Source organism: Cnephaeus nilssonii, assembly GCF_951640355.1.
Source record: "Cnephaeus nilssonii genome assembly, chromosome: 20".
Lineage (NCBI taxonomy): Eukaryota > Metazoa > Chordata > Mammalia > Chiroptera > Vespertilionidae > Cnephaeus > Cnephaeus nilssonii.
Window position 1 is genome coordinate 46,514,375 of NC_137091.1, and position 23,917 is coordinate 46,538,291.

The 23,917-nt window shown below is 45.5% G+C and overlaps 1 protein-coding gene across 3 annotated transcripts in view; it reads left to right on the forward strand.

Annotated features, from left to right (window-relative positions):
- The first annotated feature begins 4,261 nt into the window (after positions 1-4,261).
- The window catches only part of LOC307116581 (uncharacterized protein), a 50,442-nt gene continuing 30,786 nt past the window's right edge, over positions 4,262-23,917 (forward strand). For 2 of the 3 annotated variants that reach the window (XM_079800672.1, XM_079800674.1), the window contains exons 1-2: positions 14,628-15,619; positions 16,416-16,542. In XM_079800672.1, coding sequence (XP_079656798.1) covers positions 15,587-15,619; positions 16,416-16,542 — 160 coding nt within the window. In that variant the 5' untranslated portion in view covers positions 14,628-15,586. Of the gene's footprint in view, positions 4,312-14,627; positions 15,620-16,415; positions 16,543-23,917 lie in introns of those variants that run through there. The other variant, XM_079800673.1, reaches the window with a different exon arrangement.

Consider the following 23,917-nt stretch of genomic DNA (forward strand, 5'->3'; position numbering starts at 1 on the left):
GGACACCCACATCTCCTGGCCCTTTGGTATCCCTAGCAACAGCCAAAGAAGTACTTGGGGAGAGAGCACCAAATTGGAAATAGTTTAGTGCCTGGGTTCAGCCTTTGGCAGTTGCGGGTGGAGTCTCCAGAGGCTTAAGGTCCCGTGAGCCTGATTCTATATGAATCCCGAGTGAGGGGTCTATGAGGTCAGTGAAGCAGGAATGCGTGGGAATGTTGTTTGGGAGTTTTATTTTAATTCAGTCACTGAAGAATCTGAGCATCAGTGTGGGGTTTTTTGGTTCCATCTTAGTTTGAAGATATTGACAACTGAAGGTCTGATACTCAGGGCTTAAGGTCTCCGTGTCAACCCTGCTGGGCTTGGGGAAGGAAAACTGGAAAGTGTGAACCAATGAGCCATTCTTGTCATCTAGGTTAGCTATTTAATCTAAATCCAAATTAATCTAAGCAGGGAGGAATATCATTGGACAACAGTGTCTGTGGAGAATTTCCGATTGAATGTGAGGTTGCTGTTTGGGGAGTACAGAGTATCTCCGGGTTTGAGAACAAAGGAGTCTGGAAGTTCTGAGACCCATAGTCCCAGGCTAGTGGGTGTTTTGAAGCTCAGAGTTTGGATGTTGGAAACATCTGCAGTTGTTCAAGTCCAAGTCCCTGATCAAGGTTCCTATTAAAATGTCTCCTAGACCATTTAGGATCTTGCTGCATGGCATACATTGTCAGTTTGGATCAAGTAAACTATAAAAAAATTTTTTTGTCTTGTCCTGGCTGGGTATCTCAAATAGAGCATTGTCCCAATATGCCAAGGTTGAGGGTTCAATCCCTGGTCAGGGCACATACCAAAATCAACCAATAAATGGAACAAACTGAAGTCTCCCTTCCTCTTTCTCTCTCTCAAAAATATATTTTTTTTGTCTCCTACATCTACTCTTCTCAATGTTCTCACAAATCAGAGTAGTTCACCTTGATCAAGTGAACTATGTCTATGAGTAAAGAGCATTTTTGAAAAATCTTACCACAAAGTTTACTCTTGGATGTTTGCTTTCATGTTTATTGGACACAAGTAAACACAACAATTTCTTAAAGTTCTTCTCATTAGACAGTCCATTTCATTAAAAAAAATTTAACCTGCCTTTCTAAAAATTTAAATCTTGTAGGAACATACATTCCAAAGTCTGCCTATCTTCTAACATGGCTGTACTTTTTTGCATTGTCTCTGACAAATAAAAGTCCCTGTTTCTTTACCATATCACCAGCATTTCATAGTTTTTGTTTTTTAATTTTAGCCATTCGAATATCTGGGTACTTACATCACATTGCAGTGCTAAACTGTAATTTCCTAACAACAAATTATGTTGGCCATCTTTTCTTATGCTTAATTTCCATCTGCTTTAAAAAATGATACATATTTTTATTGATCTTAGCGGGGAAGGGAGCTAGAGATACAGAAACATCAGTGATGGGAATCATTGATCAGCTGCCTCCTATAAGCCCCCTATTTGGGATTGAGCCTGAAACCCAGGCATGTACCCTGACTGGGAATCGAACTGTGACCTCCTGGTTCATAGGTGGATGCTCAACCACTGAGCTACACCAGCCAGGCTCCCATCTGCTTTTAAAAATATATATATTTTATTGATTTCAGAGAAGGAGAGAAACATCAGTGATGACAGAATCATTGATATGGTGCCTCCTGTACAACCCACACTGGGAACCCAGCCCACAAACCCGGCATGTGCCCTGACCAGGAATTGAATTGTGACCTCCAGGTTCATAGGTCAATGCTCAATGATTGAACCACGCTGGCCGAGTCCCATCTGCTTTTTTTTTAAAATATATATATTTTTTAATTGATATTTTACAGAGAGGAAGGGAGATGGACAGAGAGAAACATCAATGAGAGAGAAGCAGCAATCAGCTGCCTCCTGCATACCCCCTAATGGGGATGTGCCCACCAAGGTACATGCCCTTGACCGGAATCGAACCTGGGACCCTTGAGTCCACAGGCCGATGCTCTATCCACTGAGCCAAACCAGTTATGGCCCATCTGCTTATTTTTAAAAGAATGTCTGTTCAAGGTCTTCGCTCATTTAAAAAATTGCTGCCTTTTAAGAATTCTATGTTCTTGGTACCAGTCTTTAATGAGATAAAACTTACTTGATGAATCTGTTCAGACTCCAAGTATTTATTTACCTACTCATGCCTATGGACCTCTAAGTGTTCCAGCATCATTTGCTGGAAAGTGTATCCTTCCTCCATTGAACAGACTTTGCACCTTTGTCAAACAGTTGAGTATGTTCGATGTATGTTCGTTTTTCTTTGTTGGATCTCTATTCTGCTCCACTTACATATATGTTCATCCTTTCACAAATATTATCAATACCAATACAACATACAAGTGTTGAAATATGTTGATAGCAGCCCTGTATGATGGTTCTTTTTAGTCAGAATTGTTTTCCTATTTCCAACCTGACAAATATTACCTTTACCAGGAGATCCATGTTAAGTCATTTTCATATTTCCTACCCCTCAATATGGTATGATGAGAAAGAGACTTCAATTCCAAAATGTATAACCCCTGTTTAGTGAGGGAACCTTAGACCAACCCAAAGAATGGATGAATATACAGAATACCTGGTTAGTAATCCTCTAAATAATGAGGTCACAAATGAGAAAAAGACTGAGAAATGGTCACAGAACAGAGATAACTAAGGAAATGATGTCTAAATGCAATGTTTTATTTGGGGTGGAATCCTGGGATAAAGTATTGAAGTGGAAAAACTTGCGAAACCCAAGTAGAATCTATAATTTGGTTGTGTATTATACCAGCTAATTTCTCAATTCAACAAAGGTAGCATGGTTATATTAAATGTTCACATGATGGGAAGACAAATGAAGTTATATGGGAACTCTTTGCAGAAGTACCTTGTGAATTTTATATAAGTATAAAATTTGCCAAAATAAAAAAGTTTATTAAAAATAGGTCTAGTATGTGTCAATTATAATATAACTAGAGGTCCCGTGCACAGGTAGGTTCCCTAGTGCAGTGGTCGGCAAACCTCGGCTCTTTGGCCCCTTGAGTGTGGCTCAGCATTAGAACCCCTTCTTCAAAATAGACTTGCCCAAGTCCAAAACCAACTTCTGCGCATGGGCCACGAAGTTTCAATCGCACTGTACGTGCGCACCTGCACGTGGTATTTTGTGGAAGAGCCACACACAAGGGGCCAAAGAGCCGAATGTGGCTTGCGAGCCGCGGTTTACCGACCACTGTCCTAGTGGCTCCCTTCTCCAGCTGCCAGCTGTTGGCCAGGGCCTTCCTTAGGTCTGTGCCACCCCCTGGTGGTCAGCGCACATTATAGCGAGCAGTCGAGCTCCCACGTGAGAGGACAATGTGCTTATTAGCCTTTTAAAAAATATATTTTTATTGGTTTCAGAGAGGAAGAGAGGGAGAGAGAAACATCAATGATGAGAATCATTGATTGGCTGCTTCCTGCACACCCCCCCCCCCCTTGGGGATCGAGCCCGAAACCCAGGCATGTGCCCTTGACTGGAATTGAACTTGGGACCCTTCAGTCCACAGGCTGATGCTCTATCCACTGAGCCAAACCAGCGAGAGCCATATTAGCCTTTTATTATATGGGATGAAACCGGTTAGATCTAATCTTATTTTAATTTCTCATATTTCCATATTATAAATTTTTTATGTATGCCTATATGTCATTAATATTAAGTGGCTATAGTAGCATACTGGATACTAGAAAGATGATAACTAGAGTAACATAAAAGTTATGTTTAAGCCTTGGCCAGTTTGGCTCAGTGTATAGGGCGTAGGCCTGCTGACTGAAGGGTCCCCCGGGTTCGATGGGTTGCTGGCTCCATCCCCGGTGCGGGGCATGCAGGAGGCAGCCGAGCAATGATTCTCTCTCATGATGGATGTTTCGATCTCTCCCTCTCCCTTCCTCTCTGAAATAAGTGAAAAATACATATTTTTAAAAGTTAGGTATTCACATAATCTTGAAATGTTTTGGTTCTTAAAAATCACTTCCTGCAAGAAATTTCCCACCACGGCCGAAACCGGTGTGGCTCAGTGGACAGAGCCTCGGCCTGCGGACTGAAAGGTCCCAGGTTCCATTCCGGTCAAGGGCACGCACCTCGGTTGCCGGGGAGGGGAATGCGGAAGTCGCTCGCCTTTCTTCAAAGGCCTCAGGTCCCCGCCGCCGCCCCGGGCTGACGACATAAATGAGCGCCGTTTGCAGCAGCCGAATCCGTTGGCGGGAGTGTAATGTTTAGACACCCGCTGGGCTGGAGAAAGCAGGTCAGTGCGCTCTTGCCCTTTGAAATTTATAAAGAAAGTTTCGTCTCCTGTGAGGTTTGTTTCTCACCGAGCACGTGACGTCACAGGGTGGGAGGAGTGTGGCTGGACCCCTGGGAGGAGCGCCAAGGTGTTTGGGAGGAAGCAGGTGTGCCGCTCCTGCCTGCGGTTGGGGTACCTTTGGGGTCATCGGCGACTCGGGGTCGGTGGAGATCAACGACCGTCAGGGCCTTTGCGGGTCTCTGTGAGGGACGCGGGTGGCATTTCGGGTGATCGCGGAGTCGGGTTCCGGTTCGGGGTTTCCCGTGGGGCTCAGTGAAGTGGGGGCCGGCGTGGATGTCGTCGCGTGAGGGCGTCGGGTCCAGGATTCGGAATGATAACGGGCGTGTGGTCAGGGTCTCGCGGGGCGGAGGTTTGGTCGCCCGGGACCCGGGGCTGGTGTTGGGCTGAGGCTCCGACCTGGGCCGTCGGGAGGGGCGGCCCCCCGGCTGGAGTGTGAGGCGGGGTCCCTGTGTGACTGAGCGGGTGCCGTTTGCGGTTGGGCTGGTGATGGACGCGCTGCTGAGAACATTCCTGCACGTGTGTCCGGTGCCGATGTGCCCTCAGGTTGGGGGGGGGGGGGGGCTTAGATGTCACCTCAGAGACGGCGGCGGGGCCCAGGCAGGTGGGGAGAAAGCCCTGCTTTTGGCTCCTTCCCCAGGGGCTGGCTCCCCGCCGCGGAGGGATTCACCCAGCCTCGCCCGTGGGTCCCTCGTCCTTTGTGGCCGCTTTTGAGCTCCATCCGCAGAACCGGGTCCTCCCAACTGCTTGCTTGCCTGCCTGCCTTCCTGATTGCCCCTAACCGCTTCTGCCTGCCAGCCTGATCACCCCCTAACCACTCTGCTGCCAGCCTGGTTGATGCTTAACTGCTCCCCTGCCAGCCTGTTTGCCTCCAACTTCCCTCCTCTGCCGGCCTGGTCACCCCTAACTGCCCTCTCCTGCAGGGTTGATCACCTCCAACTGCCCTCCCTTGCAAGCCTGGTCCCTCTCAACTGCCCTCCCTTGCAGGCCGGGTGCCTCCCAACTGCCCTCTCCTGCTGGCCATCTTGTGGTGGCCATCTTGTGTCCACATGGGGGCAGGATCTTTGACCACATGGGGGCAGCTATATTGTGTGTTGCAGTGATGACCAATCTGTATATTACTCTTTTATTAGATAGGATTTACTAGTAGCTTGGTGCATGAAATTCATGGGGGGGGGCCTGCACCCTCTCCAATCTGGGACCCCTGGGAGGGGGATGTCCGACTGCCAGCAGGAGGACATCCCTCTAGAGATCCGGGACCACTGGCTCCCAACTGCTCACCTGCCTGCCTGCCTGATCGCCCCTAACCACTCAGCCTGCCCATCGCCCCTAACCACTCAGCCTGCCGGCCTGATCAACCCCAACTGCCTCCCCTCTTCCAGCCTGAGCACCCCTAATTGCCCACCCCTGCTGGCCTGATAGCCCCCAACTGCCCCCCCCATCCTCCCTCCACCCCCCCACCCCCCCACCCCCCTTTCTCCCCCTCCGCTGGCCTGCTCGCACCCAACTGCCCTCCCTTGTTTGCCTGATTGCCCCTATCTGCTTCTGCCTCGGCCTGCCACCATGGTTTTGTCCAGAAGAATGTCTGGAAGGTCTAATTAGCATATTGCTCTTTTATTAGTATAGATTTACTTATTTATTTATTTATATATTTTTTTTATTTCAGAGAGGGAGGGAGAGGAAGAGAGAAACATTAGGAAAGATTCATTGATTGGCTGCCTCCTGCACGCCCTCCACTGGGGATCGAGCCTGCAACCCCAGGCATGTGCCCTTGACCAGACTTGAACCCAGGACCCTTCAGTCTGCAGGCCGACACTAGCCACTGAGCCAAACCGGCTAGGGCCATTTTCTCTTTTAAATTAAGAAATACCTTGAATATCTTTTTCCGTGTTGTTGAAATATCATCTGAAGATTAATTTTCTGTCCTTTCTAATGTTTACAATTTACTTTTATCCCAATCCATTGGTTCAACTCTCCAATACAAAACAGGAAATTGGGGTTGTAGTGAATAACTGAGTCCTGTTGCTTACCCAGAAAACTCACCTGCCACAGTGTCTGGAGTTAACACTTTCTAGGAGGGTAGGATCATGAAATTGTGATTCATCCAGGATTTCAAATTTAATGACATCAGTGTGTTTATATTCTTCTTTAAGACTCAAGAAGCGCCCTAACCGGTTTGGCTCAGTGGATAGAGTGTCGGCCTGCAGACTGAAGGGTCCCAGGTTCGATTCTGGTCAAGGGCATGTACCTTGGTTGCGGGCACACACCCAGTGGGGAATGTGCAAGAGGCAGCTGATCAATGTTTCTCTCTCATCAATGTTTCTAACTCTCTATCCCTCTCCCTTCCTCCCTGTAAAAAAATCAATAAAATATATATATTTTTAAAAAGGCTCAAGAAGCTTCTTTAATGTGCTTTATGTCTCCCATAAGTTGTTTATATTCTTTGTTAGCACCAGTTTTCTTTCCACCCTTCTCACTACAAACTGCTGTATGGCAGTTTTTCTTATTGTTCATTACACTGTGTCATTGGTAGTCTAGATTGTTTGTTCTTTTAAGGACAAGATTTTGGTATTGTTGAGTTCTTCCATTGAATTGTTAACTTAAAAAAATCTGCAACTTAAGAAGTTTAAAAGCAGTATTTACATATATGTGTATGTGTACTGCTCGCATATGTAAGAAGCAACACTCCAACACCCTAGTGGTGTTCTGTGAGCTCCCCCCCCCAATTATATTACATCCTCTCACCCACAGGTAATTACCATCTACTCTCCATACCAAGCACTTTAAGCTTTTCTTTATAGTTTTATCATGTAATTAATCTTCCTGATCTTTTACCCATTTTAAAAAAATACACTTTATTGATTTTTTACAGAGAGGAAGGGAGAGGGATAGAGTTAGAAACATCTATGAGAGAGAAACCTCGATCACACCCCCTACTGGGGACATGCGTGCAACCAAGGTACATGCCCTTGACCGGAATCGAACCTGGGACCCTTCAATCTGCAGGCTGACACTCTATCCACTGAGCCAAACCAGTCAGGGCCTACAAAGTGATTTTTGTGTGTATTCCCAAATGGGGTTCAATCTCTCCCCACTGCCAGCGTGGATATCTGATCGTCCCCCAGCCGTTTTTTAAAAAGACATCCTTACCCTCCTCTCTACAGAGTTTCCTGTGTCATCACGTCTCTATCGATACGTGAGTCTGGTCACAGGCATTCCATTCTGTTCTTTGGCTGACTTGTCTGTTGTGCTAATATGGTCGTGTCATAATTAAAGTAACTTGAAGCCCTCATAACTGACGGAGCAACTCTTTCACCTGTTTTTAAAAAATATATTTTTATTGATTTCAGAGAGGAAGGGAGAGTTAGAGAGAGAGAAACATCAATGATGAGGGAGAATCATTGATCTGCTGCCTCCTGCACGTTCCATATTGGGGGTGGAGCCCACAACCTGGGCATGTGCCCTTGACCAGAATTGAACCCGGGACCCTTCAGTCCGAAGGCCAGTGCTCTATGCACTGAGCCAAACCAGCTAGCATTAGGACCCATCTGTTTTCAAAGGTGTGTATAGCTGTCAGGGATTTTGGTTGGGATTTCAATGGGTCTTTGTATACATTTGGGAGACATGACATCTTTAAACTGCTTGGTTTTTTTGAGTCATCTTCACAGTCCATCTTTCCATTTATTTAATTAAGACTATTCAAGTTTTTTTCTCAATATTTCTTGCTTTCAAGGGAAACAGTGCCTAGACCCTCTTCTTCCCCAGGCTCTGCTGTGTTAGTGATTTTCCTGACGCTCACCTGCTCCTGAGGCCTGGGGCGGGCATGGATGTCACTCCCCAGGTCTCCTGTGCCACTCACCCCACTTAACCTCCAGGATTGATTCAGGTCAAGGACATGTACCTCGGTTGCAGGCTCCTCCCTGGCCCGGGCCCTGGTCAGGGCTCGTGCAGGAGGCAACAAATGATGTGTTTCTCTCACATCGATGTTTCTCTCTGTCTTTCCCTCTCTTCCACTATCCCTAAAAATCAATGGGAAAATATCCACAGGCGAGGATAAATAAGTAAATGAAGGGACACTAGCGATCCTGTGGCCTTGTGTGAGGTGAGTGCTCAGAGCAGTGTAGCGTCGGGGCCCAGAGGAAATGCCCCACCCGTGGGGTTCTCTCCTCCGTCCACAGGCCTGACTCCCCACGAGCAATAGAACCTCGTGAAGCAGGAGGACGCTGCGGGGTTGGGTATCAGCATTTCCGTGACGCCCCTGACCGCAGGCGGATTTCTGTACAGAAATACAGAGCAGACCCAACACCCCGAGGCCAGGCCTCGCCCTCGCCAGCTCTTTTCGGAGAACAGAAGGAAATGCTCCAGGCTCAGGGGATTGCGTTTGTTTTATCCTTCCCTTTCTTCATTGAAGAATTTGTAGAGCCCTATAAAAACCACCTCTGTTAATCTGAAAAGTAATACATTATATGTATATCTTTTGTCTCTCAAAGATGTGAATGTGGCCCTGGCCGGTGTGGCTCGGTTGGGCAGCATCCTGTGCACAGAAAGGTTGCCAGTTCGATTCACAGTCAGGGCGCATGCCCAGGTTTCAATCTGGATCCTCAGAATGATCCAGGGGGTGCAGGAGCCAGTGGATCTATGTATCGGCCTCACATCGATGTTTCTCTCTCTCTTGGTCTAAAAATCGATTAAAAAAAATTTAAAAAATATGTGGTGTTTCCAGGTTCACAAGAATATTTTATCACATTATAGAAACTTGTAATTGGTTGAATGCACGAATGTCTGAATGCACAATTACAGAAGACAGATGGGTCAAAGTTAGGTTTACAGTTGTGAGTGCAGAAAACAGTTTATTCTTATATATATATTTAATATATTTTATTGATTTTAGAAAGGAAGGGAGAGGGAGAGAGAGAGAGAAACATCAATGATGAGAGAAAATCATTGATCAGCTGCCTCCTGCACACCCCACTACTGGGGATCGAGCCCACAACCCAGGCATGTGCCCTTGGCCAGAATCGAACCTGGGACCCTTGAGTCCGCAGGCTGACGCTCTATCCACTGAGCCAAAATGGTTAGGGCTATTCTTATATTTTTATTAATTAATTATTGTATTATTTTTTCATGTGAACAACTGTTAACCTAACTTTGCCCACCCTGTATTTTACTTCCTTGTTTCTTTGGGAGGCATTCCACCTACCTAGTCAGTCAAGCCACATAATTCCTGGAGGAATGTTTTAAGTCCTCACTTTTTTTTTTTAAATATATTTTATTGTTTTTTTTACAGAGAGGTAAGGAGAAGGATAGAGAGCCAGAAACATTGATGAGAGAGAAACATCAATCAGCTGCCTCCTGCACAACTCCCACTGGGGATGTGCCTGCAACCGAGGTACATGCCCTTGACTGGAATCGAACCCAGGACCCTTCAGTCCGCAGGCCAACGCTCTATTCACTGAGCTAAACCAGTTAGGGCAAACCCACCACCTTTTGCTGCACAAGTTAATGCTCTAACCTCTGAGGCGTAACAGCCAGGGCTGTAATGCACACTTTTAATTTTTACCCGATTAACGTGCCCCATAGTTGTCAGAAGTACAGTCATTTAGTCATATAACAAGCCCTTGCTTTGTAGTGTTCTCCCATTTTCCTGGTCTCCTATGTTAGTGGTTCTTAGTTTGGCACAGGATTCTCAGCAGGGGCAGATGGCACGCAAATGAGCAGTGCTTTGAGCCCCAAAGCCCAGGGCACAAGGAAATAGAAGGGCAGTGATCAGACTCCCCACGCCCTGGGTCAGACACCCTGGATTTGAATCCCAGATTTCTGAACTTCATTGGGACTCACAGATCAATAACCCTTCCCTCAAATCTGGGCCTCACTTTCTTCCTCTGTAACACGGGGTAAGGTATGTCTTTATCCCTGAGCTGTCGGAAGAGGTCAAGACGTAAGGTGGCCATTCCCAGTGCGACATCTATGCCTGCAGCCTGCCCGGACTGAACAACTCCAGCACCTGCCCGCAGAGACATTTAGGCACTTTTATTCCCCTAAATCCCAACAAGGCCCTGTGTTTTGGGGTGCCTTTGAGAAAGGAGTGAGGATGTTGAGAACCCGCCGACCCATCACTACAGCCCCCTGAATCCTGGATCTCAGTGGCCTGAATGTGACATGCAAGTGATAATGGTTCTTTTTTTTTTCTTTCTTTCATTTTTTTTTCCATTTTATTAGTCTCTTTCTTGCATTCTGATTATTACCAGGGTCAAAACCTAGGCCGCCTGGCTTCTTTCTCAGACAGAAACCAATTCTCTCAGGAACCCGCCCCTGGAGGAGGAAATCGGTGGCTTCAGTCCAGAAGCTTCCTGGAGTCCGCAGGGGCAGCGTCCCCAGCCCTTCCCAGGTCGCTTGCCCACCACCCTGGGAGTTTTGTTTCTGGGTTGTTCTGGCCACAGGGGCTAGGCCCTTGGACCCTTCGTTTTTTCTCCTACCCCCGTGGTCGGCAAACTGCGGCTCTCGAGCCACATGCGGCTCTCTGGCCCCTTGAGTGTGTCTCTTCCACAAAATACCACGGCCTGGGCGAGTCTGTTTTGAAGAAGTGGCATTAAAAGTTTCAGTTTAAAAAATGTGTCTCTCAAAAGAAATTTCAATCGTTGTCCTGTTGATATTTTGCTCTGTTCACTAATGAGTTTGCCGACCACTGTCCTACCGCATCCAGCTTGCTGATTATTCTTTATTTTTTTAAATATATTTCATTGATTTTTTACAGAGAGGAAGGGAGAGGGATGGAGCGTTAGAAACATCGATGAGAGAGAAACATTGATCAGCTGCCTCCTGCACCGCCCCTCCCACCGGGGATGTGCCCGCAACCAAGGTACATGCCCTTGACTGGAATCGAACCTGGGACCCTTCAGTCCGCAGGCCGGCGCTCTATCCACTGAGCCAAACCCGTTAGGGCTTGCTGATTATTCTTAAACACTCCAATCCCAGTAACCCGCCCCCCCCCCCCCCCCCACTTCCCCACCAGGGGCCTTGGCAAAAGAGTTGTGAGGCTTCCTGTCTTCACCCCTTCTCCCCTCCCCCGGATCCCCAACCCCAGCTCCAGGCCACTAGGCCTCAGGTGGATCCTCCTTAGACGGTGCCTCTTCTGGAGGGGCCTCCCCGGGTGCTGGCCTGTGGGCAGCCCCTCCCTGCAGCCAGGCTGTTTTCAGCCTGTGTCTCAGCCCCCAAACCCCCGGCCCCCGCCGGGGGAAAGAGAGAGCCCTGGGTCTCCCCTTCCCCATCGATGACTCCTCCAAGCCCCTCCAGTGCCGTCTGCAGGACCACAGGCCCAGGAGCACCGGAGTCTGCAGCAGGAAGGTGACAGCCAGCATGCTGCCCCGTGTGCTCGCCAACCCCTGCCGGTGCCCCAGCAGCACCCCGTGGCATCCTTGAGCCCAGAGGTTTAGGTTGGGCTGACTGGGATCGAAGAGGGGGTGAGCGTGGGGGTCTGAGAGCTGGTCTTGCAGGCAAGGCCTGGGGGAGTGGGGGTTGCAGCAGGAAAAGGGACTCTGTCAATCAGATATAGGCCTTCCACGTTGCTCTGGATCCAGCTGCTCACTGCTGCTATCAGGGCGCAGAGAAATTCCTCTTCATCCCCCTCAGAGCGGCTTGGACAGAAACTCTCCCCGTGATAATGGTTCTTATTTAGGTCTCTGAGGATCAATAAAAGTAACATAGTACTGCCCTGGCTGCTTTGGCTCAACGGATAGAGCATCAGCCTGCGGACTGAAGGGTCCCAGGTTTGATTCCGGCCAAGGGCACATGCCTGGGTTTCGGGCTTGATCCCCAGTGGGGGGCATGCGGGAGGCAGCCAAGCAGCGATCCTCTCTCATCACTGATGTTTCTATCTCTCCCTCCCTCTCCCTTCCTCTCTAAAATCAATAAAATATATATATATTTTAAAAAGTAACAGTACTTTCCTGTGCCAGAACTCCAGGGTTAGCTTTTTGAGCATTTCCTCTTAATTATCAGAACAACCTTGGCAGTGGAAACCAATATAGAATTGCTGGGAAAGTTTAGTACTTGAGAAATGATATAGGTTCTCAGAGTTTATTCAATAGACAAGTTTCACATCCGAGCCAGTCTACTCAGTGGATAGAGCATCAGCCTGAGGACCAAAGGGTCCCGGGTTCGATTCCAGTCAAGGGTAGGTACCTCAGTTGCAGGTTCCTCCCTGGCCTGGGCCCTGGTCAGGGCGCATGCAGGAGGCAACCAATCGATGTGTTTCTCTCACATGATATTTCTGTCTTTCCCTCTCTTTTCCACTCTAAAATCAATGGAAAAATATCCTCGGGAGAGAATCAAAAAACAAACAAGCAAAAATACAAAAACAATAACAACAAATCCCCAGACAACTGTCAGATATAAGAGACTGGATTCCAACCCAGGATTCTGGCTCCAGAGCCAAAGACAATGTCCCCAGGCCAACGCTCTATCCATTGAGCCAAACCAGCTAGGGCTTCACCTACATTTTGAATGACAGGCAGTGATCCCATCCACTGAGGTGAGCTTGATACCTCAGTCTAACTCTAAGGATGTGTGTGTTTTTTAAAAATAGATTTTTATTGACTTGAGAGAGAGAGGTAGGGAGAGGCATAGAGAGACAGAAACATCAATGAGAGAGACATATCCATTGGCTACCTCCGGCACGCCCCCTACTGGGGGAATGAGCCACAACACAGGCATGTATCCTGACTGTCCTGATCAGGAATTGAACCAGTTACACATTGGTTCGTGGATGGACACTGAGCCATACCAGCGGGCTCTTATTGTTGGTACATGGCTGGCTCTGACAGTAGGATGTGAATTTTGGAACCTCATATGCAGAAGTGATCCTGGAGACCTGCAGGATCCTGGTCTCTCTGGCGAGGGCTCACCTCTCCTCCATGCACAGGCCCCACTACTAATGTTATTCTCTCCACTACGTGCAGAGTGGTTGTATGAGACCACTGTGCTCACCATGTCTTCCCTGCAGCCCAGACCATATTCTCAACACACGTCATCCTTTTCAGTTCCTTTTTGTCTGCGTGAGGGATCTTTGTGTTACAACATAGCTTGTTGTGTGTTTTTGCATACAAACCCTTACCCTATTGCCCAGCACACTCTGGCCACAACTGAGACCCTTATTCCAGATTCCAGTTAACCAAGAGATACAAATACACTTTTTAGGATACAAGCTATATTTAAAAAAATTAAATGTAGGTCATTTTTTAAAATATATTTTATTGATTTTTTTCAGAGAGGAAGGAAGAGGGATAGAGAGTTAGAAACATCAATGAGAGAGAAACATCGATCAGTTGCCTCCTGCACACCTCCTACTGGGGATGTGTCCGTAACCAAGGTACATGCCCTTGACCGGAATCGAACCTGGGACCCTTCAGTCCGCAGGCCGATGCTCTATCCACTGAGCCAAACCAGTTAGGGCAAATGTAGGTCATTTTAAAGAGAATAATAATGATGGTCACAGCTAAAGTCTCCTAAGCATGGACCTGGTATTAAGTCAGTTTCAGGCACAGTTCAAACTTCATTTGACCTCTATTATTTCAAATTTTTTAGCTTTGATTTTTTTAAAAATATATTTTTATTGGTTTCAGAGAGAAAGGGAGAGGGATAAAGAAGTAGAAATATCAATGATGAGAGAGAATCATTGATTGGCTGCCTCCTGCACGCCCCCTACTGGGGATCGAGCCTGCAACCCAGGCATGTGCCCTTGATTGGAATCGAACCTGGGACCTTTCAGTTTGCAGGCCGAGGTTCTATCCACTGAGCAAAACCGGTTAGGGCAGCTTTGAGATTTTTTTTCTTATTATTTTGCTTTTTGTATTTTACAATATTTTATAGTTGCCTGAAAGAAACGATGTCAATGGAATGAGAAAATGCCAACCGAGCTACACCAGCCAGAGCCAAAATTTATTTATCATAATTGAAGTTAAAATTATAACTAAATTATAGAATTCCAATTGAAGTTTATATTATACATCTCAGTTGAAAGGCTGGTCCTACATTCTTGTGTTACATTTGTCACATACATATTTGATGATGTAAGTAGGTTATTTATGTGATAAATTATTCCAGACTCTGCAATGCAGGCATACCTCTTTTACTGTGAGCAGCTGAACTGGGCTCACAGATAATGTGTTTTCACTCACCAGGAAAAAATGACAACTTTCTTTAGGCATTTTCAAGATGTCTCTTGCATAGGATATATTTCTTTCTTTTTTTTTTTTTATATTTCTTTCTTTTTTAAAATCCTCACCTGAGGATATTTTTCCATTGAATTTTTTTTTTCACTCTATTCCCCATTCAATCTTGGCTGCCACAATCAGACAGACAGGAAGCACGAGGACCCCTTTTCTCCTGCATCTGCACTGGACCCATTGATTTTTAGAGATCGTGGAAGAGAGAGAGAAAGACAGAGAGAAACATCAGTATGAGAGGGACACGTGGATTGGTTGCCTCCTGTATGAGCGCCGGGCCAGGGAGGAGCCTGCAACTTAGGTACCTGCCCTTAACCTGAATGGAAACGGGACCCTGCAGTCCACTAAGTCAAACCAGCTAGGGCAGGATATGAAATTTCTTAGCCCCTCCAGTAGCGGACCTCCACTTTTTCCTCCTGGAGTGAGGTGGAAAAACTCTTTTTCTTTTATATATTTTATTGATTTTTTAAAGAGAGGTAGGGAAACGGATAGTTAGAAACACCGATCCGCTGCCTCTTGCACACTAACCCCCACTGGGGATGTGCCCGCAACCAAGGTACATGCCCTTGACCGGGGTGGAACCTGCGACCCTTGAGTCCACAGGCCGATGCTCTATCCACTGAGCCAAACCCGTCAGGGACCAGCCGGTATTCTTATTAGCAAGTTACCAAGAACGCCCCGAGTGGCAAGGAGCTTAGCCAATGAGCGGTCAGAAAAGGCGTTTCCTGTGCAGCTCAGGCTAGGAGGCGGGACTTCCGGCATCTTCCTCACTGAGGCGTACTTTCTTCACCGAGAATCAGGCCCCAGCGTGCTGAGTCCTGGTGGAGATACCTCAGCGGAGAAGGCGGGAGAGTCGCGGTCCTCCGAGCAAATACAAGGATTTTAAACTCCGCGTCGCAACCCTGGGGACCTGCGCCAGGGCCGGGACGGGAACCGCCCTTCCCGCGGCGGCCTCTTCTCCCGCAGCTCCCGCCCCGTTCCGCCCACAGAGTGTCATGGCGGCGCCGGCGCTGAGACGCGGGGCTGAGGTGAGTGCGCGTCCCCCGGGCCCTCACCGCCTCCTCACACCGAAAAGAACAGCCCAGGTGCAGGCGCCTGCCACGTCCTGCAGCTCAGCTCTGCGTAGAGGACCGTGAGGAAGGCGGAGGGGAGAGAGGGCAGGGGTGACTTGCATCTGAAGTTCCCTTGCGGATGTGGGTGGTGACTATGGACGGAGAAATCAGAGGCAGGCCGGGAGGACGTCTCAGCCTCAGTCCGGGCTTTCCCGGCTGTGGGGTCCATCAGGGGCCGGGGGTGGTCCTGGACCCGGCTGGAATACAAGGACTCTCGGATGCCATATGCCAGGTTCATAGGTGAATCCAGCGAGATCCAGTGGCATTGGAGCAGGAAGGGGGCAGAGCTGAGGGAGTGAACCTGGGTCTGAAGATGAGAAGGGGTTAAAGGTTACCCAGTGGTGTGCACATCTGGAGGAAGTGTGAGCTGATGGTCCCCGGGACCTGGTGTGGGGACGTAAAGGCGAAGCATAAACCCAGGTTTGGCTGTGCCTGGGAGACATGATCTAAGACACGGCGATGGAATTGCTTGGCAGGAAGGCTGGGGCCCAGACCTTAAATGGCATTGCTGTCTACCCTCCCGTCTCCCAATTCTTCCCACCCAACCCAGCTGCTCTGCTGAGGGCAGTAATAGTGATTAATGGGACTTGAAGGGAGATCAGCCAGCCTTAGAATTAGGTCCTGGAGGAGGTTGAAGTTGGGGAAGATGTGCAAGTAGAATTACTGGTTCTCAGAAAGACAGCTCTGGTTTCAATTGTCTCCATTCTGACAGGTTGGCGTGACCTTTGAGGACATTGCCCTGTACTTCTCCAGGGAGGAATGGAGCCTCCTTGATGAGGGTCAGAGACAGCTGTACCTGAATGTGATGCTGGAGAACTTTGAACTTGTATCCTCACAGGGTAAGACCCTCAATCTCACCTGAACTTGGCTTTGCTATTTCTCTTGTCCCATCTCCCAGGGTGTGTTGTGTCCTCCCATGTAGACTGTGGTTCTGCTTGATTTTCCAGTTTCCTGGGTAGTTGCTGTCCTGGGGAGGGTGGGTCTGTTTCTCCTGCTCCCTTCTTTCCTGAAGTCCCAGTTCTCCCCGCTGTACTACGTTCACAGGGAAGGACTTGTGGTTGGTAGTGTTGCAGGAAGCCTTAGGGATTCCACCTTGATCAGTGAGGAAAGCATTTTCTATATTCCTGTTGGTCACTTGTACATATTTTTTGAAGAATTGTCTCTACCTCCTTATCCTGTTTATTAACTGTAGTTTGTGGTTCAAAGTCTTTTGATTACCTTGTATATTTTACATATTAATTGCTTATTATAGACAGGAACACATATTTTAGCATGTGCTTAATTGTGCTTTGTAGATATTGCCCACCCCCCCTTCTCTTTTTTACAAATTCCATGTTATTGGCAAACCTGCATTCACCAGGTCTAGTGCCACCATTTTTCTAACAAGCTCAAATGCTGGTTGCCAGTGTTTAGCAATCAAGTATATTTTAAGTTATATATAGTTGGGGTTTTTTTTGAGACATTCATTGCATTGTTACTAACCTGTAGTATATAGTGTTAAACATATCTTTATTATTCACTGGGAACTCCAACTATTTGTGTGAATTTCTAACTGTATCGCAGTATTTGCTTTATTGTGCTGATCCGAACTGAATCCACAATATCTCCAAGTGATTCCTTCATAGGATTTGGGAGTACTTTCTCCCATCCTCTAGATTGCCTTTCATTTTATTTTGTGTATTGCTGCTGTGCTGTGAAGAAGCTTTTGTTGTTGTTGTTGTTGTTGCAGTCTGGACTATTTATTTTTTCTATTTTACCTGGTGGTTGGTGTCACATTCAGAACATCCTGTCCAAAACAAACCTCCAAAATTTTTTCTCTAGGTTGTCCTGAGGAGTTTTAAGTTTTAGTGCTGACCTTTAATTCTGTCCTGCAGGTTGAGTTAAATTTTATCAGTGGTGTCAAGTTTTGTTGTTTTACATGTGATTATCCATTTACATGTGATTATCCATTCATTGAAGAAACTATCTTTCCTTTCTTCTATGTCTTGCAGCTTTGACAAAGATTACTGGAACGTATATGCCTGGGTTTATTTCTGTGTTTTCTGTTCTGTTCTATTGATCTATGTGTCTGTGTTTCTCTAGCAACACACTGTTTGCTTGCTTTCTCTTTGTAATAAATTGAAGTCAGAAAGTGTGATGCCACCAGCTTTGTTCTCGCTCAAGATTGCTTTTGCTATTCGAGATCTTTTGGTTTTATATATTTCAACATTCTCTTTTCATTTCTTTATAAAATACCATTGGAGTTATCAGGATTGCATTTAATCTGTAGATTGCTTTGCATATTGTAGAAATCTTCATGATACTTCATTTTCTTTCTTTTTTAAAAATATTTTTATTGATTTCAGAGAGGAAGGGAGAGGGAGAGAGATAGAAACATCAATGATGAGAGAGAATCATTGGTCGACTGCCTCCTACCCTCTCCCCACTGGGGATCAAATTGACATCCCAGGGATGTACCCTTGCCTGGAATCAAACCCAGAACCCTTCAGTCCACAGGCCGACGCTCTATCCACTGAGCCAAACCAGTTAGGGCTGAATTTAATTATTTTTTTAATTCTCACTGGAATAGTAAAAATATTTTTACCATTTATAGATAGATAGATAGATAGATAGATATAGATAGATACATATATATATTTACCATTGAGATATATATATATATATATTTTGAGAGAGAGTGAAAGGAAGAGGAGGTGGGGGATAAAAAGGAGGGGGGCCATTGATGTGACAAGGCACATGGATTGGTTGCTTCCCACAGGTGCCCTTATTGGGAGTGGGGATCCGACCTGCTATCCAGGTACCTGCCCTTGACTGGAAATGGAACCTAGGACTCTCCAGTGCGCAGGCAAATTCTCTCACCATTGAGCCACAATGGCCAGGGCTATTTATTTATTCTTTAAAACTTTTTCTTATTTATTTATTTAACTTATTTTAAAAATATATTTTAATTGATTTTAGAGTGGAAGGGAGGGAAAGAGAGAGAGAAACATCAGTTAAGAGAGAGAATAATTGATTGGCTGCCTCCTGCCTACCTGTGGTGACCAAGCCCACAACTTATGCATGTGTCCTGATGAGAAATCCAACAGTGCCCTCCTAGTTTATAGGGTTGATGCTCAATCATCAAGCCATACTGGCTGGGCTATATTTATTTATTTATTTATTTATTTATTTATTTATTTACAGGATGGGTTTTTTTTACATTTCAAGAAAAATGATCTTACATATAATATTATATGCAATAAACATTTCAAGAATAAAAGAATTTTAAGTATAATATTACCAAAACTGTAATAACATAGTATGATATCACAAAAGTTGTAGGAAATATTAAAAATCTGCAAATAACAGGATTACTTCTATTATATTCTAGTATATTTTCCCTCCCTCTGGTTCAATTTATGTTGTTCATTATATTCCACAAATGAGTGAGATCATATGATATTTATCTTTCTCCAACTGGGTTATTTTGCTCAGCATGGTGCTTTTATTGGATATGAGTATTGCTACTCTAGCTTTTTTTTTCTTTTTTTTTTTCCCCCATTTGCATGGAGAAATTTTTTCTATCCCTTCACTTCTATCCTGTGTGTGTCTTTTGTTTTGAGGTGGGTCTTTTGCAGACAGCATATGGTTGGGTCATGTTTTTGTATCTGTTCAGCTACCCTACACCTTTTGATTGGAGCATTTATTCCATTTATATTTAGAGTTATTATTGAAACGTACTTTATAGCCATTTTAATTCTGTATGGCTAGGTTTCTCTCTCTGTTTCTTCTTCTCAGTAATCTCTTACAGCAATCCCTTTAGCATTTCTTGTAATGCTGGCTTGGTGGTATTGAACTCCTTGAGCCTTTTTTTTTGTCTGGGAAGCTCTTTATTCGACCATCTATTTTGAATGATAGCCTTGCTGAATACAGTAATCTTGGTCTCAGATCCTTGCTTTCCATTACCTTGAGTACTTCATGCCATTCCGTTCTGGCCTGTGGAGTTTCTGATGAGAAATCAGGTGTCAGCCTTATGGGAACTCCTTTGTACGTAACAATTTTCTTTTGCTGCCTTTAAGATTCTCTCTTTGTCTTTAATTTTTGGCATTTTAATTATGATGTGTCTGGGCGTGGGTTTGTTTTGGTTCTTCTTGCTTGGGGTTCTTTCTGCCTCCTGAACTTGTGTGACATTTTCCTTTACCAGGTTACGGAAGTTTTCTACCATTATTTCTTCAAACACCTTCTCTATTCCTTTCTGCCTCTTCTGGCACACCTACTATTCTAATATATTGTTATGTTTCACATTGCCCCACAGCTCCCTTAAGCTGTCCTCCTGTTTTTTCATTGTTTTTTCTTTTTGGTTCTCTAATTGAGTGATATTTTCAACTCTGTCTTCTAATTCACTGATTTGATCCTCAACTTCCCCTAATCTGCTGTGTATTCCTTCCAATGTGTTCTTTATTTGTGATATGTCATTCTTTATCTCAAACTGTCCTTTTTTCATAGTTACTATATCTTTTTTCATACTTTTGAGCATTTTAAACATCATTACTCTGAATTCTGTTTCAGATAAATTTTTTATCTCTGCTTCATTTATTTCTTCTGAAGAGTTCACTAGTTCTTTCATTTGGGGGTTGTTTCTTTGTTTCCTCATTTTGGTTGTTTGGGTTTTGTGACTGTTTTTTAGGTAGATCCTCTATACCAGTGGTTCTCAACCTTCCTAATGCTGTGACCCTTTAATACAGTTCCTCATGTTGTGGTGACCCCCAACCATAAAATTATTTTCATTGCTACCTCATAACTGTAATTTTGCTATTGTTATGAATCGTAATGTGAATATCTGGTATGCAGGATGTCTTAGGCGACCCCTGTGAAAGGGTCATTCGACCCCCAAAGGGGTCGTGACCCACAGGTTGAGAACCACTGCTCTAAACCTTTCAATCTCTAGTGCAGGACAGTGTTAAAGGCTGTTTCTGACTAATTGGATCAGGCAAAGACTCAAAGTCTCCAGACTGATAGGATTCTGACTTGAATTGCCCCCAGGCAATTGTCCTTCAGGTGTGGTGAGAGTTGTTTTTTGTTTTTTTTTTAGCAGGGTGGGGCAGTTGCTTCTGCCTGCAGGCTGTCCCTTCTTTTTTATTTTTTTATTTTTATTCATTTCAGAGAGGGAGGGAGAGGGAGAGAAAAAGAGATAGAAACATCCATGATAGAATCATGGATGGGTTGCCTCCTGCATTCCCCCTACTGGGGGTCAAGCCCACAACCCGGGCATGTGCCCTTGACCAGGAATCATATAGGGTTAGGGTCAGGGTCAGGGTCAGGGTTAGGGTTAGCAGGCCAACAGTCTATTCACTGAGCCAAACTGGCTAGGGCTAACTGTTACTTTTAATCTTTTAAGTGGCCTCAGAGCATGATGTTTTCCAATAGGGTGTGGACTCTCTTCCCCCCAGGCAAGGCAAATGTCTCTGGGAAAGATGTCCTCCACTGAATGAGGGTGTGGCTCAGCCCAGGGAACTTGGAGTGTCTGCCTTCTGAGCTCCATCCTCTGAGTCCCCAGGCCTGGCTTCTGCTCTCACAGCTCCAGTCCTCTGTACCCTCCTCTGCCAGAGCACTAGGTGGGTGGCTCCACAGGGAATTTTTGTGTGTTGGCCCTTTAATAGGATGCCTGAGTTTTCAGCTGTCACTCCCTGGCAGACAGCACCCCATTGCTTTTCACAGCTAGATGTTATATGGGTACCCTCCTCAGTTTTGGTTCTCTTTGCTGGGGAGCCCAGCTTCGGGATTAGATCCCAGAGTTCTCAGTGGCATCCCCCCACAGCTGAGATATCTCTCTAGGACTTTGGTTGCAGTCTGTGGGTGCCCAGCCAGCACTTTTGTGCCTCTGCCCCTCCTACCAGTCTCTGCGTTCTCCACCTTTGGTCCTTGGGCAGCAGGGTTCTCACCTGCGAGTTTTCCATTGATTATTCAGGAAGCCTTTCTGTATTTCAGTTGTAATTCCAGCTTGTTCCTGGGAGCATGTCCGTGCAGCATCCTCCTACTTTGCCACCATTCTTAATCTCTGGGCTTTATTTATTGATTTCAGACATAGGAAGGGAGACAGAGAGAAAGAGGGAAACATTGATCTGCTGTTCTACCCTTCTATGCATTCACTGGCTGTTCCCTGCATGTGCCCTGATGGGGTATTGAATCCACAACCTTGGTGCATTGGGAACATACTCTCACCAACTGAGCCACCTTGCCAAGGCTCTGTATTTGTTTATGAATTTCAGAATTTTATAGTAGGATCTTAATAATTTTCTCTATGTAAGGTCATGTCATTGGCCAGCATCTCTTATGATGTGTTGTGGTTCATAGTGTCAGATGTAATGTAATTGGCTATCCTGAAATTCCTATTTATTTATTATTGATTTCTGATAGAGTGGAATAGAGATAGGGAGAGATAGAGAGAGAGAAACATCAGTGTGAGGAGATGTTTGGCTGCCTTCCTCACATACCCAAACTAGAAATGGAACCCATATCCTGATATGTGCCCGGACCAGGAATTGAATCCCCGACCCTTCTGTACACAAGACAGTACTACAACCAACTAAGTGACACCGGCCAGGGCTTGGGGTGTGTGTGTGTGTGTGTGTTAAAGTATATTTTTATTGCCTTCAGAGAGGAAGGCAGAGGGTGAGTGAGTGAGAAACATCAATGATGAGAGAGGGGCATGCCCCCTACTGGGGATCAAGCCCGCAACCTGGGCATGTGCCCTTGACCAGAATCGAACCTGGGATTGTTCAGTTCGCAGGCTGATGCTCTATACACCGAGCCAAACTGGCTAGGGCCTTTTCTGTGGTTTTTTAAAAAAAAAATTTCCAGTATTTTTCAAAGAATAGGCCACTAGTGTCAATTATAGCATAAACACAGTAGCTGATAGATTTAACTCTGACCTAGTTTTTGACCATAGGTATCTTCAAATATGTTTGTTCACCCAGTCTTTCCAGTCATACTTTCTATTTAGTTCTCCTTTATTTGTGTTCTGCATTACTTTTTGTACAGTTTTCATTGTACTATTATTCCCATTCCCTGTGGGGTTTTTGTTCATGGATAGCTGTCTACTTACTCTGGGATGGGGAACGATTCTCATATCTCTGATTCTGTCATCTTGTTGATGTCACGCACATAGGTCTTTTTGCTGTGGTCTATTTTGTGCTTTGTTGTTCTACCACAGTGTTGACCATCCTTTTCAGTTTTTCTTTTAAGATTTCTGTCGTCTTTATCCCATGTAATGGCTCAACTGGGATTTAAGAGCAAGAATCATTTGTGCATCACAGAAGAAACATGACTTTAAGAAGGTCAGGTTGGCCGAAACCGGTTTGGCTCAGTGGATAGAGCGTTGGCCTGCAGACTGAAAGGTCCCAGGTTCGATTCCGGTCAAGGGCATGTACCTTGGTTGCGGGCACATCCCCAGTGGGGGGTGTGCAGGAGGCAGCTGATCGAGTTTCTCTCTCATTGATGTTTCTAACTCTATCCCTCTCTCTTCCTCTCTGTGAAAAGTCAATAAAATATATATTTTTTTAAAAAAGAATGTCAGGTTGGACTCAGAGGCAGGTTTTTCCTTGATGAAGGGCTATTAGAAAGGGTTTGATGGCAGAGTTTATTAAGGTCATAACTAGGGACCCATTTTGTTCAACAGTATTTTGTTGCAATTGCCCATTCCTCACTCCACTCTACATGTTCTTGCTTATTGTTGACACTACTCAGTTCTAATAATGATCATTTCTACTTGGATTCTCAGCCCATGGATTATCTTAACCACTCTACACTGCACTGCTACTACCTCTTTCACAGGTCTCTCTTTTCTGCAAACTAACATTGCTCCATGCCTGCAGAGCTTTGGAGTGCACACATATTATTATATTCTTCTTGAGTATCATGTGCTCTGATAAAATTGACTTTTATGGTTTGAGCACATTCAAATTATTCTACATAAACTCAGGTCCCCAGCACGAAAAGTCCTAAACAGTGAGTACAGCCTTCCTCTCATTTGTTTCCCATCCTATGATCACAAAATCTCATCCTTGGTGAGATTTTCACCATTGACTGACTTTTGGGGCCAAGTAATGTATACCAGCCATTTCTTCAGCGTCTCACTCACTTTTCTTGAAAATCATTCTATGGAATCATGCCTAGTCATGACAGATAAACATTCGTGGTGAAGATACTCTTTTTTTCTAAGGTCAACATGTACCT